At 35.5% G+C, this 15,489-nt stretch overlaps 1 protein-coding gene across 3 annotated transcripts in view; it reads right to left on the reverse strand.

The window, feature by feature from the left end:
- LOC123313385 (RNA-binding protein Musashi homolog Rbp6) overlaps positions 1 to 15,489 on the reverse strand; it is a 1,061,117-nt gene that overhangs the window by 441,691 nt on the left and 603,937 nt on the right. For 2 of the 3 annotated variants that reach the window (XM_044898254.1, XM_044898251.1), the window contains exons 4-5: positions 610 to 669; positions 97 to 181 (exon numbers count right to left, since the gene is read on the reverse strand). In XM_044898254.1, the coding sequence (XP_044754189.1) occupies positions 97 to 181; positions 610 to 669 (145 nt within the window). The remainder of the gene's footprint in view (positions 1 to 96; positions 182 to 609; positions 670 to 15,489) is intronic. The other variant, XM_044898252.1, reaches the window with a different exon arrangement.

Raw genomic sequence — 15,489 nt, forward strand, 5'->3', positions numbered from 1 at the left:
GCTACACTTTTTATGCAAACGAAAGGACCTGCTGTGGAAACATTCTCAAAAATGTCCGGTTAATTTTAAAAATATAAGATGAAGTATTGCACCTACCTTTTTGCCATCTAGTTCGTGCGTGCCCTGGGCTAAAACCTTATCTACGCTAGCTGGATCGGTGAAGGTGATGAATCCGAAGCCCCTACAAAACAATATAGAAAGAATTACATCACTAGAGAAAGTGGGACAGAACTTTGGGAACTCTAATTATCTACGTAGGAAAACTACGCATTGGGATCACTACTGTTGGTGGTTTGGTGATGGTGACTGGTGATGTGGTATATACAGCACGACACCAAGCGCAAATTATAGTGCCGCATTAAGGCGCAGGGGGCCAGAAACAAAGTAAAAACAAAATAATACGAAAATACTTTAAGGGCAGTAGAAGAAATGATATAATAATGAGATATTTTCCCGAAACTGTTGATAGCAACTAAAACTAAAGGAAAAACACAAAAACAATAATACTTAGGATAAAGTAAGAGAAACTTGATTCTTGGGCATCAGAAGGGGATTTGAAAAGATCTTCAGGGCCCCCTGCTCCATCACATTTCGGCAGTGGCAACGTACCTGGGGGTGGAGACTTTGACGTCGATTTCCACAGGGTAGCCGCCTGGACCGCTGATATTGCTGAAAGAGAATCACTCACTTCAAACCCCCTCTCTTTTATCAGTATCGTGCATGTTCTACCTCTAGAAAGCTCACTAGTCTACGTAAAATTCGCGGGATATTTCGATTGGTGGGGTTTGAAGAACACAAACCAATGATAATTACCACTTCTGCTTAAACACCACTTGCATAATTACATAATAGCATTCACAAAAAAAGATATGTATATCTGAAGACCAAAAATGGTAGTGAATACACCGTTTTGTTGATATGCGGCTACTACAGCATTATATGAAGGATGTGTGTGATTTAAAGGGATGCATGTTGGAAAACTAGAAAATAAACTTAACCAAGGAGGAATGACGAGTCGTCCTCCACATAAAGAGGGCATTTTTAGTAAATTGTGCCATTTTGTATGTTCAATACATACGAAGGAGTGCAACTACCCCTGTGACAATTTCAATAGGGAACATTTTCAGAGAAAAACATCATTTTGAAGCTTAATATGTCACTTTTGCAACTCAATCTTTCAAATTACCACTATACGAAATCGTTTGGCGCCTTAACTACTGGCCAAATCTTCACCATGTTTACATCAATTCCCTTTTCGAGGACAAATTCACCTGGAGATCAATATCATCAACCCCTGAGAAGGGATTACCATCCCTAATGCAATAGGCGTTGTTTTATAGGCAGACAAGTAAATCACTTAGAAGACTTGATTCAACTTCTCAATATAATGCCTCCTGTCACTTTTATCTTATGTGCTTCATGGGTGGAAAATGCTTTTGAGAGGTTGATGATATTAAGCTTCAATGATCAGGTGAATGTGTCTTCCTCGAAGGATCGTTGACGTTCTGTTCAAGGAAATGATTTCTGGTCGTTCCCACGCCAAAATAGTCCTGTATAGTGAAAAAACTGGCATATGTCTGTAGGAATGGGACGCCTTACAATGATGCGTTACTGGGCACCTGTTCCCTAGCCAAATTGCTTTAAGGCTGGCTTATCCTGCGTTGGGGTGGAACATGCAAAATAGTAAAGGTAACCAAAATATGTGCTTCTCGATTCTGAAGTTAACGTGTCGAGTGATTCTCGTAATATTTGTTTCATTTTGTAGTTATTGAATATGCAACTTTTTAAATATCATAGTAACTACTTTGTGTGCGTAGGAACCAATCTGTTGAAAACAATTCTCAACCTTCTTTGTAGTCATGACTGCAAAAAGTGTGGACCTCATAAAATAAAAGAACTTTTCGTCGTCGTCTCCATGCCAACAACTATTACTTCACTAGGTTTACACTAGATGTCTGTTTTGGTTCGCTTTCAGGATGGTTCCAGATCGGTTCAAAACAGTAGCACATTCATTTATTTCAACTACTTCGAATCAATTACGAACTGTCCTAGGCTTGTCTCAAATGCGAACCAAAACAAATTGAGCCCAATTTTTACGGTTTTGATAATTAGAGCCAGACCCTAAAGATTCTGTATTATTAGATTTAAATCTAAAAGGTGCACCTAACAAAAAAATGCTTCCTCATGTATTTTGATATATCCCTTCAGCTGATGGTAGCTACCATGACAGTGTATATAAGGAGTGTGAAATTTAGCATGTAGCCTTCCTCGCTGGTCAACGCTAAGTGAGAATCATATTCTAGCATATTTGCTCTTTCCTAGATTGAAGAATAAATTATTCGTGGTAATTATCATATGGTTTATATTCTTGAGACTCATAACATAATAATATCCTTCCTTCCATCACTTATATTTTAGACGATTTGAATTAAATGAGGTGGATATTATGTTATTCGTTGTAGGAACGGATTTATGTAGGAGCTGAGAGGTAGGTTGTAGATGACGATGAAGGAGAAGCTTTACAGTGTTTCGTGGAAACATCGAAAATCGGGAATAGGAGGTTCAGTGATTTCACCCGAATTATTTTCAGGGGATGTAAGTATTTCCTAATCACGATTCTAATTTTTGTACAATTAAAAAACAATTTGGAGGTTTCTTTTGCGATGAAACTGTCAAAGTACTTAAGATGAGTTGAAAAAGCAATTTCAAATATTTTTTGATTTATATGACCAATTAGTTGAATAAAATTGACATAACTTCCGCTAATAAACGTTGTGTTGTAATTGAATATAAAATTGATATGAAAATGATATATGGCGCTGGGTGAGATCGTGCTATGTCGAAAATGACGCGCACCCTTTGGGATTCGTCTGTCTCATCCTAGAATTGGCTGATGAAATTCTAAGGTGCCTACAGATTTCTCTGGCGTGAAGTGGGACCACGTCATAATGCGCATAATTCAAAAATCTAACATAGGGTTTTGTGCGGAAGCGTTCGAATTGTTCTGACGTGACGTGGGACGTGCATTCCCACGTCATGTCAACGCTCCTGCGCAGAATCGTATGTTATGTTTTTGAAACATGCGCATTATGACGTTTTCCCACGTCACGTCAGAATAATCTGTAGGCACCTTTACTGAGGTCGACTCAGCCAGTGCCTACTTCATACATACACAACTGAGAAGCAGTTGTGAGCTCTACGCTCGTTGGAACTTCCATATCATACAATCAGAGAGTTTCTATTGAGACCTATATAACTGGCATGATGACCGAAATCATAAATGGGTCTCGCCTTTTGGCAGGTGATTAATAAACGTAATAAATTGAGTTACATAACACCCGCTGATATTAAATCAGAGGCAATTGAGGATATAAGCTACCATCTTCGCTCTGATAGTTAGAAAAGTGAATTGAGTTGGTCCCCATTTCCTATCAGATGTCACTAGTGTGTTCTCGCAGATCGAATAAAGGGGCTATAAATTCGATTCATTTTCGTCGAGGTTTGAATTGTGCTCATCTGACGAGGTCAAATGAGACGAAAACCATGGTCGAAGTCGAGTTCGGCATACGTTCATTATTGTGAACCCTCCATTAGGCTTACGTTCCTTGTGAACGAGTGCTTAGAACGAACGACAGGAATGAGGGAAATGATAACTGATAAGTACTACAGCAGGAGCTTTCAAAAGTTATTCGAATAGAGAAAGTAAACCTCAATTCCAATAATTCAGCAACAAATAAGTGAAAACGAATATTGCAGTGGAAAACAGGTTTCTCGAAAAACATGTTATGAAACCTTAAGCTTGGTATTTTCCGATAACAATATGCCACAGCATCCTGGCATAACAATTCGCCAGAAAATGATATATGGGAAGTGATTATTGTAACATCATTCTCCGGAATGAAAATACGAACGAGGCACCATAAAGGAATCCCAAAGAAAGGAACCTTAGTCACATAAATAACGTTTCGCGACAATATTAAATTCCCATTATACACATTGCCTTATTAAGTAGACTCGTAGCGAGTTTTCTACCTATTTGGCTTCAACAATGGAAAGAAATTTAATGCGAATAGTCTCTTGTAGTTTGATGTTACAATTTCGCTGAATAACTCGGCTGAAATTCCATATTTCGAAGTGTTTTATTTTTGGTTCTTTTCACCACGACAATCCGCTCTAGTCGTTCTCGTGTTTTGATGTTTTTCGTGTCTTTAACACCCAGTTTGCAGAATATGTCATTTAATTATAATTGATGGTGCTGTAAATTATTAAATTGATCTGGCCGATGAAAATCCATAATTGAACTTAAAACAGATTATACGATTTTTACAAAATGGTTTTTTAAGTAGGTTAACTTATATTCACCCACCTGAAGATGTTATTGTGATAGCGAAACACGTTACGTGGTTTGAAAACTCATATTGTGAAACTCTTGTAAACTATTTCAACTTCAAATGTAAATATGTCGGGCGATCGTAGCGTGAACTTTGTAGCGGGAACTTTGTTTTTAAAGTTTTGAGACTCTTTTCTTTTTACTTTTCTTTTGTTCTGCCTTTCGAGTTTCGTCTCAGTTTAAATTTAAATTTTGTATAACGTGTGTTGTTTACTGTTATGAAATGCTTTTCGCCAACTTTTTGCGAGATATTTTGTAAATCTCGTCCATTTCATTGTGTTGCACACTGTTATTCGTGTTATTTGTTATTATTGTACAAAAGGGTATAACCCGTTTATTTCATTAAATAAATGAATAAATGATATGAAAATATCTGTGAGTTTGTTTGTCTTCACATAACACTGGAATTGATGTCCCATTTTGATGTGAATTTCACTTCAGTATAAAGAAGTTATAGGAGTAGTTAAAAATTCATTCCAGCATAATCAAGAAGTGAGGAAAAATATCGATGTTTTTATAAACAAGTCCTGAATTAAGCTGTTGATTTCAGGCTTTTATGACCGACCCTTATTGGAGTTTGTTTTAAGTTTGCTTCATTTTGGGGGTTTTCGTTATATTGTTATTAATTTTTTTGTTTTAATTATAGATTATTATTACTTTTTGATTTCAGTTCTCGTAGTGAGGTTTGTTGATTTTATGCTCTTTATCTTTCTTGAATTATTCTTCTTATATCTTTACCAGCGTTCTAGAATGAAATATTATGCAAGTAAAACCGCGGGTTTGAGCTAGTTTAGAATATTCCGAAGTGATTATTCAACAATCGAAAACAAAAATGGAATCATATGAGACAGACATTCTTAGTTTTTGGATGGGAGTTGGCCGAGCCATAACAATAAAGTTATTAGATCTAAAATAATTGTGTGAGTAACAAATACTTATTGCTTCATATTATGTATAGTTTTATGACTAAGTGTTTCTTAGAACCCGTAAAAAAAATTAAAAACTGTCAACTAGCCATCGCCTTCCGAAGGCTGTATCTTGGCAGGGAGGTCGATTTCGAAAAAAAATTATAAGAACTACCCCTGCTTATTTTCATCGAGGAATCATCTCCCTGAGAGTTTCGCATTTGTATACAGACACCATGTATTATGATGCGGCTAAGGTAACCTCCGCGTATCAAGCATATACGCAGTACTCAGTAATCCACCGGGTTGAAATAATTAACGTTAAACAACCCCTTGCTCGAAATTCCTCACCGTAACTCACGACTAATTCGATTAAGATGGAGAGCTTCGCGAGCACTTTAACTCTCGGGATGTCGTCCAGGTTTTTCACCCAACAATTCAAAGAAGGTTACTGGTTTTGATAGTTCACAGGGTTTTGATAGTGAACATGGTCTCCCATATTCGATGGAAGAATGAACTATGAGAGGAAAAATATTCCAGAATCCAGTTTTATTTTTTTAAATAATATATAGACTGATATTCGACGTATCTTGGGCAAGTACGCTCCTGGATATCTTGTATATCAGGATATCCTGTATATACTGATCTGGATAGAAAAACTGCGTTCTGCAGTACTTTCATTCAATGATATAAAAAGATATCCAGGTCCGTACTTGCCCCAGAATTTTATTGCGGAAATTTTACGAAATATGGGTTCTTCTGAAGCACGTCAATTTTGATTTGAAGGATTTTGATTGCAAATTCTTGGGTGTGCATTTTGGGAAATCTATTTTCCTCGGGGCCTTCAAAAGCATATTTGTATTAGAATATTCTGATACAATGAATTTGTCCGATGATCTGAAAGTTATTCGGCTTAAATTCTGTTGTTTTTCACATAAACTTACTGCGTTTAGTGTTCCGTAATTCGATAATCGCTTGTGATACGTTTCACAATGTGATGGTCGATTAAGATGTGACAGCAGGGTATACACACGTCCGTATTTAGGCGTTATCAACGTTTCGATATCTGTTTATGTTAGTAGTTATCCCGTATTCCTGCAAGATTAGTATCGGTCTACAGAGATGCCCAACCTCGTATAATGCGAGAATTGGTGTATTTCCTATTGATTGTGTTAATCATTCAAGTTTGATCAATAGACCAGCAGTATGGCGAAATTTGCTTGTGATTACATGAAGTTTGCCGAGAGATAAGAAGACAGGGACAGCGCGAACAAAGGAATTGATAGGATCTCGACTGGAATACGACGAAGCTTATCACGACGTTCATATTATATGAAATTTCATTTGAAGCTATAGCTTTATATTGACTGATGTTTGTGATGCGTTCTTATGCTGCAAATTGAATGTATGAAAAATGAACATCACTTACGAGTTGAAACTTCCTTCACAACAATCGCAATAGATAGGAAAAAATCAATATGACAAGAAAACAAATTGTATCCTCGTCATCGGATTGCTTTCGAATTGATGCCATTACCATTTTACAAAAATTCAACATTGTAATGTCTGTATATGAATATAAAATACTCTCAGTGGGTTTTCCTCGTCATCGGATTGCTTTCGAATTGATGCCATTACCATTTTACAAAAATTCAACATTGTAATATCTGTATATGAATATAAAATACTCTCAGTAGGTTTTCTGAAAATTTGTTCGAGTACCTTATAATATCGAAGCTCTGACATCTCAGGAAGAAACTAATCATATCATGAAAGCTATTCACTACATTATAACATCTTCCATGAAGACAGCAAAGGATAACATCCTATCAGTGAGAAATACACTTATTGTTTGGAGTCTTGGAGTATTTTGAATGTTTACTAAACGTGCAAGACTCCAAACACGAATTTGATCCTGACACCGATTGGCAAATCGTAAAATAGATTATGTTTCAAGCAGGAAGCTTGTGGAAAGCTAGGGATATTAAGATAGATTTCGAGAATCTCTAAATGCTGTGTCCAAAAATACTGTACCTTTCCTTTTCATTATATATTTTCAAGAATGAATGAAAAATATTTGACCAAAACGTTATTTGGTAATTTCTTCTAGATCGAATCATCCAATTGAAATATATCAAGAAGAACCAATAGAATCAAATTTTCGTCTACTCAACCATTTTCGTAAATTTTCCTTTCGCTCTACAGAGATGTTTTCAAATTGGATACATTGAAATTCACTTATATAACCTATCAATCAAGAATGTGTTTCGACGAGGAGGTAATTATATACATTTAAATTTTTTTAAATCTTAATTCAACCCACGAACGTGTTGATTATTAACTTTTACCTTCATGTTGCGTTGATCTAATGTGTTTTACGTAATATTGTGAATATTTTGGAAGATTTAATGATCTCCTTCTTGATATTACAGAATTTCGACGTTGTGAGTCAAATAAAGAAATGGTGGATGCTACTCATTTGAAGTTTTTTGTCAATGACAATTTAAACCGGAGTTATACTCTATGGTTCAGATATAACAGAGGTTAAACTAGACTCTGAGTCTGGAGGAATCATAAATATGGAGAAAGGATTGAGCAATATCCGAATGAAAGTGTCTCCCTCTAGAAAGAGAGAATTTGTCTATTTTCTTTGGACATAGATGAGAGTGTGGACCAATCAGAATTCTAGAGAAAGACAACTACTGGCCGCACATTTGCTTGTGCCATTTTTCTGCCATATTTACTGTACAGGGTGGGCAAAATTCGTTGTCTACTGAGGGGATCTCGGGAACTATAGCAGCTGGAAGAAAACGGACGACACATTCTCTAGCTCTTTTTTCTTGACTAATCCAAAACTGAAAACAGATCCAGCCTAACCTTCATAGATTTTGAATTATGAACGAAAATTGGGAAATTGCCATTTTTAATGAAGGTGAATAACTCGCTTATTTGAACTCGTATTCAAAATCTGTTGTTACATTCTACAGGCACTTTTTTATGAGGAATTCGAATATGATATCAATAAATTTTTTGATCAAGTCATTTTCGAGATACGACAGGGATTTCTGATTTTTCAAATGTAAACTATAGTTGAAAGTTCTTTCATCTTGCTGCAATTTTTTTGCTGATTTCAAAAATGTATCATATGTCGCTATTCACATGAATATAACGTAAGAAAAAAAATTCGATACTTTTTCCTGCTTTTCGATTCAGTGTTGAATTTTCAGTAGGCTGGCGTAACCATAGCGACCGTTGAAAATGCATTATCGTTCATGAACTTCACATAATTTTATATGTGAACTCAACCTTCTACGATAGGAATTACCGACTGAAGAATATTCAATTATCGTTTTTCTATTTATGAAAGAAACTTCAAGAGTTAGTAATAATATAAATGAAATACCATAGCTATCTATAATTATAATTTTTACAGAAGTAAGATGATGAGAAATAGGTACTTCTGTCAACGGTAGTGTACGAATTGTGAACCATCATAAGATAAGCATGCCAAACATCGCGAGAACAAACGATGGCAAATTAATCATCGAAATATTTATTCAGCACTCCGTGATTTCAATCATAGAGGCTCAGGTTCACAAAATATAATGCATATGCATAGCAACGGTTGCTATGGTAACCCAGCCTACTCATAATTCAGCAGAGAATCGAAAAGTAGGAAAAAGTATTGAATTTTTTTCTCGTGTAATATTCATGTGAATAGCAACATATGATACATTTTTGAAATCAGCAGAAAAATTGCAGCAAGATGAAGGAACTTTCAACTATAGTTTACATTTGAAAAATCAGAAATCCCTTTCGTATCTCGAAAATGACTGGATCAAAAAATTTATTGATATCATATTCGAATTCCTCATAAAAAAGTGCCTGTAGAATTTAACAACGGATTTCGAATACGAGTTCATATAAGCGAGTTATTCAGCTTCATTGAAAATGACAATTTCTCAATTTTCGTTCATAACTCAAAATCTATGACCGTTGGGCTGGAACTGTTTTCAGATTTGAAATAGTAAGGAAAAAAGAGAGAATGTGTCATCCGTTTTTTTCTAGCTGCTGTAGTTCTCAAGATCCCTTCAGTAGACAACGAATTTTGCCCACCCTGTACAGCTGAATAGGGAATGCTCAGTCCATTTTCTACGTCTATCTAATTCGTGAATTGATCCAATTGTTCTCATTTTCTTCTTCCATTTGCTATTTACATTTTCGCTAATCTTCAACGAGTTAATTTATATTCATTCAATGTGAAAGTGGTACTTAATAAATTCTTATTGCAGAGTACATAAGTTTAACCTCTACGGCAACTGTGATTTGAATAATGATGATAATAATAATCTTTGAATTAACCTGGTTTTCTAGTTAAAAAAATTTGAAAACATTTTCATACACACTACTGAGTATAATGGGTATTTATTATTTTATATTCATATACAATGTGATATGCAGATATTTGTATATTTGTGTATGTTCGATTTAAATAAATAATTTTTTTACACTTATACAGTTAAAGTAAGGCACCAATGCAAAAATACAAATTTTCAGATGCCTAGCTCCTGTCGATATGAATATCAACAAATGTTACAATCTCAGTCGAACAAGCCACACGCCAGAGAAGACTTTTCTATGGAATTTTTTCTTACAATATTCGAATTTAATAATATTAACCGGAAGAATGCAGCTAGTTATATTTACAAACATATCGGCAGCACCCAAAGTGAGTATAAAAGTTTTTTCACCATACACTTCGATCTAGCTACTTTCATCGATTTTCTTGAAATATTAAATTACTTCATTATATTTTACGACTATTCAATGAAATTCGAAATATGTAATTCTTCGACAACTCAACAAGATTAAACAAAGACAGTGATTTGCATCGCAGTGGCAGATCTAGAAATTTGGAGATACTGAAGAATAATTCAGGTTTGCAACCAGAACTACCTATATAATTATTTTTCAGATAATTTCACATATGGTTCATGACTATTCTTCTGACTTTTTGTGATCCATAAAAAATTCATCTCAGAATAGAATTTCAATTGAAAGAAGAACCACACTGAAAAATAACTATACTAGAATGTAATATCTTTCAATAAATCATTATGTGGTTCTAATGGTTCATTATTCACAATAATGAACAAGACTTTTCGATCATTGTAATGACATTACGAATCCAAGTACAAGACGCGTAATTCAGATGGCTGAAGTGACTCCCGCTTCGTATTATCCGAGAGTTTGAAATCCAAACATGCGGTCTGCCTCTCAGATATCATTTCCTCCATAATAACCGTCGGAGTTTGAATTTTCCAGAATACAAACCAACAAGGCAACTCCAAATTACGCCACTAACGAGACAAATTCGGAGCATTTTCCTCCGTAGCCGTGTGGAACAATCGCGTCTCCTATATAATTTTCTAGAGAACGTCTACGACTTTAGATTGCAGGGCTACCAACTGAAGTTGTTTGGTATTATTCCCCAAACTTAACAATTTGGCAAGCTATGCCGACGGAATTATAAAGCAGTTTTCTGGAGGCGTTCACTCCGGCTAAGTGAGCTTAAAATGCAATTATAAGTTCTGAGATATCGATTTGACTGCGGCTCTAGTTAACACATCTAATGCAGCTTTTTGCCAAGGTTCATTTCGGGAACCGTACTGCTTTAAGGAGTACACGAAAATTAGAGGTGGCATCCAGAAGATCAACTGAACTGAAGGAATAACTCCGACACATTATTTAGCGTCAATAAATTTATTCATGAGGACTATTCTTCAGTAAATGCAATATGATGTACTCAATATTGGGTTGGCTAGTAATCGTGATTTCGATTTGCACCAGTAGATAGTGTTTTGTTTATTTCGCTATTTCTTTGTGAATTATTGAATTTTTTTCTTTTGGAATTTGGTAGTCGATAACCTTGGGTTGATATGCAAACAAATTCCATTTGATCTTGTTGTTAGTTTGCGGTCAGTTTCAAAATGGAGTGCAATAATAAACATTTTCGACACATTTTACTTTTTTATTTTTATGAAGGAAAGAAAGTACCTGAAGCTGGTAAGAAAATATGTGAAGTGTATGGTGTTGATTATTCAACAGAATACACGTGTCCGATTTGGTTTCAAAAAATTTCGTTCTGAAGATTTCTAACTGAAAGATTGATAACGTTATGTTCGTCGACCTTATGAGATTGATAATGCAACATGAAAGCTTGAATCGTCATATAACTGTGCTAGAAGATTGTGAAAAAGGTGAATCTATCATACACAATAAATTAAAATCGTCCTGGACTTGCTAAGAAGATCAATATTTTAGTTTCGCACGAATTTAATGAAATTCACCTAACACAACAAATTAAAATTCGTGATACGTGTCAAACGTAATGCAATAGAACCTTTTTTGAAACGAATTATTACAGGCGATAAAAATTGATCGTAACAATGACGCTAATCGTAAAATATCATGCTCCAAACATGATAAACCAGCACAAACCATAACAAGAGCAGATTTGCATTAAAAAAATCCTGCTGTAAATTTGGTGGAATTACAAAGATATTATGTATTGGAGCTGATGTTTACTACCAACAACTTGTGGAATTCTGGAAAGCAATCAAAGGGAAAGGGCCAGAGAATTATGGCAAAAAGTGGAAAATATTTAACCCATTACAGTCAAAACTTTGTATAATAAGAGAAAAGATCCCGAAATCGCTTTTCTGCCAACCTAATAGATTAAGCATGAACTTATCTAACATGTTTTTGTGGAACCCACAACAATGACATTTTTACAGGTTCAACTTTTTTTTATGCGAAATGTGAGTGGTATACTCCATTCACATTTATTTTAGCAGTCGGTTGGCCATGCAATAATTTTCTCAAGTTTTTGTAACTAGAACTGAGGAAGGTTGGCACTCATGAATGTCGTTAATGCCATAACGCCGTTGCCACAACTAATAACAATTTTATTACGAAAATGCCGAAAGTGATTTGAAAAGGGAGAAGACAGGGTTTCAGGAAGTGGTATTTAGAATTCAGGTCCGCTCATTCAAATAGGTATACTCTGATATTCTAAAATCCACAAAACGTCAGACGATAGCGAACATATTCAATGTAAGAGAATTTATATAATGTTTCATCTGAATCTAAACGATTTATATTTCAGCTGAAATTTCCACAATCAGAAAGATTGTGAATGAAGAGGATGACAAAAAATTCCCTTCTATTGGAAGACCCAAAAATGTGGTGGCATATGAGAATTTTATGTTTGAGTGAATTAATGCGAAAAGTTTACTACAGGATTTTCGATGAATGATATAGTAGAATAAGTTCCCGTAAATTGATTTTTCTATTTTTCATTTGACTTGTCCAATACATTGTGAATGTCTTAAGGTACCAATAAATACCCTTATATCAATGTGATAAGATGAACAGCCACAAATACGAGCCAGTTTGCCGTTAGTTGTTTATTGATGAGAAATTTTTGTTCAAAGATGAAGTTCATCTTGACTTGAAACTTCCTTTAGTTCATTTTACTTATTCCATTGATGCAAGATAATTTTTGTTGAAGAATTTAACATTCTTGTAATTATCTGTTAATTCCTTCGGGAGATAATCATTCCCAACTACTGCATCATATGCATTTCATCTTCAGGTTAATATTTTTGAAATCTGCAACTGATGTAACGTATTCACACTTTAGCCAAAGAAGATAACGAACATTAACTTTCCTCAAGCTAGTGCATATTATGATATTAAACGGATCTCTTGTATTTTCCATGCAAATAATTGGATTTGGTATGCCTTCAATCACTTTGTATTTACTTCAATTATGTTCGTCACATTGTGATAAAATACGTAATAACAGAAACTTTTACGTAGAACGGGCAACATAGTGTGGATTTAAAACCCAAAAATGTTCTGACAAGCGTCGTAACCCCACATTCTCGTACCATACAGAGTGAAATGTGTCAAATTGCCAACCAAGTGCTAAAATAAAAGTGAATAGAATATATGTTAGGTTGCAAAAATCTATGGAGTCAGGCCAGTTTTCAGAAAACTTGTTGTTCCAATACACACTAGCTGTCTCCGTCCGCCACACAAAATATCTATCACCATAAAGACCCAGCACAACAAGATAATTCCATTTCCTGAGCATCTATTCTTCTAATTGTAAGCCCAAGATAAAATCGTGTTGATTCTTAAAAAATGCCGATAGCATCGAACGTGCATAAGCCAACCGGATGGAAATTCTATTGAATGCAATTTCATTAGATCATAAAGCGGCAGTTTAATCCACCATGAATTGCTACATCAGTCGAAACCGCGTCGTATAACACCGAAGCATCACATAAGCCCGTCGTAAATGTGATTTAGGGACATTTGTTCACTGTATTGTGAACGATTCCATTCAAAACCGGCAAATAGTCGAAATGTAGTAGACTCAAGAAAACAGTCTTAATCTTTGCTTCCGCAACGTCAACTTTTCCACAGATGCCTGCCATCCTGATATGTTTTATTTGATGTTCACTTCAATCCCGGTCTGCGTTCGCTGCCATTTCTTCTTTTTTTTTTCCCTTCGAACTCCCTTTCGCAATCTCAAGTCGCACGTTACTCGTACTGCTTCAGTTCTAGTGTCCGGGAGGTAGCCCATAGGAAAATATAAATGCAACGTTTTTTTCTTGGAGAAATATTTGAAAATTCAAAACGAGTAAAAAGTGTGGTGCAAAATTCATATTTTCGACTTTTACTTTGTAGAAAACTGCTAAAAACCTAAATGTTTATTTCAAATTACGCAAATTTTTATGCCTTATTATTCCCTATGAGGGAATAAGACAGTTAAGTTGGTATAGGAAAATACACCTATAAGAAAAAAAGTTTCTTCAGAGGGAAAAAACCGAAAGAAAACACTCTGGATTAATCTAACAGGAATGAATAATTCCAAGAAGTTCCTTCGGGATTTTGAATCTGTTAAATCCGAGTAGAAACTCAGTAAGAAGAAAGTTGTTGCTCCTTACTAGCTTCCTCACATGGCAGTGTTGCCATAGGAAGCACATAATGAGAATGGGCTTATCAGAAACTGACGACTGTAGATTCTGTGGGGAAAATGAAGAAACTCCTGCTCTCTTGGTTACAGAATGCTTCGTCAATGCAAGCCTGCGCAAGGAATGTCTTGGAGGAGAAAATTATAGGAGGAAGCATCCTAGAAGACGTCTTAGATACTGGAGTTCATTGGAGCTCTGGAGCGAGCTCTAGATGGCGCAGTTAAGAGAACAGGTCTGATGGGTGGCACAATAGAGCTCAAGGTCGTAGCGGCATGTAACCTCCTTACCAAACTATAAACTACTGGTATAAGGGCGTGACAGTTGCGGGTATCTGTCTGATATATACTTCTTCCATATCTATTGTCTGCTTTGGCATTCAATTCAATGAAATTTATGAGAGTTCTATGTGGCCTTTGACTAACTAAGGGCTTCCAAATCCATCAGGGTCAGGTGGCTATACTGCCGTCCTAAGAGCAGTTGTTCCAACTCCAAAATTCTCACTTGTTAAAGTTGAGGAGCGTTGTATTTTCTTCAGCTAATGTACTTTGATTTCACTTCAATTGTGCCGTTTGAGAAAAAGAAATTATAAACAACAAAAATCAATGCAAAAACATAAAAATTCAAGCACTTCAGAATGCAAAATGAGCACATAGCATAACTAGTCTTAGGACGGCAGTATACAAATGTGACAATGCAAATTTTTCCTGCTCTATTCAGTATGGGCAGGTCCACTCTTCACTCCCGGTACTTCGGCTTATGATTATGAGAGCTTCTTGCTTCTTTCATTTAAGTGATACCTTAATTTGGAGCTGGTCGTTGTTTGTATACCGCATAAGATTAGGTTAGGTTAGGTTAGTTTAGGTTAATATTTCGGCTTATAGTTATGAGAGCTCCTTTCATTTAAGTGATACCTTAATTTGCAGCTGGTCGTTGTCTGTATACCGGATTAGGTTAGGTTAGGTTAGTACTTCGGCTTGTAGTTTTCAGAGCTTCTTTCATTTAAGTGATACCTTAATTAGGGGCTGGTCGTTGTCTGTGTACCGGTTTAGGTATTTATGTGGTAACTTCTATAGTCTTTTCGCTGACATGGAGTTAACCTAATGAGGATTAATTTTCTAATCTTGGTTTTATTACGAGATCATTTCTC

This window comes from Coccinella septempunctata, chromosome 5, assembly GCF_907165205.1.
Source record: "Coccinella septempunctata chromosome 5, icCocSept1.1, whole genome shotgun sequence".
Lineage (NCBI taxonomy): Eukaryota > Metazoa > Arthropoda > Insecta > Coleoptera > Coccinellidae > Coccinella > Coccinella septempunctata.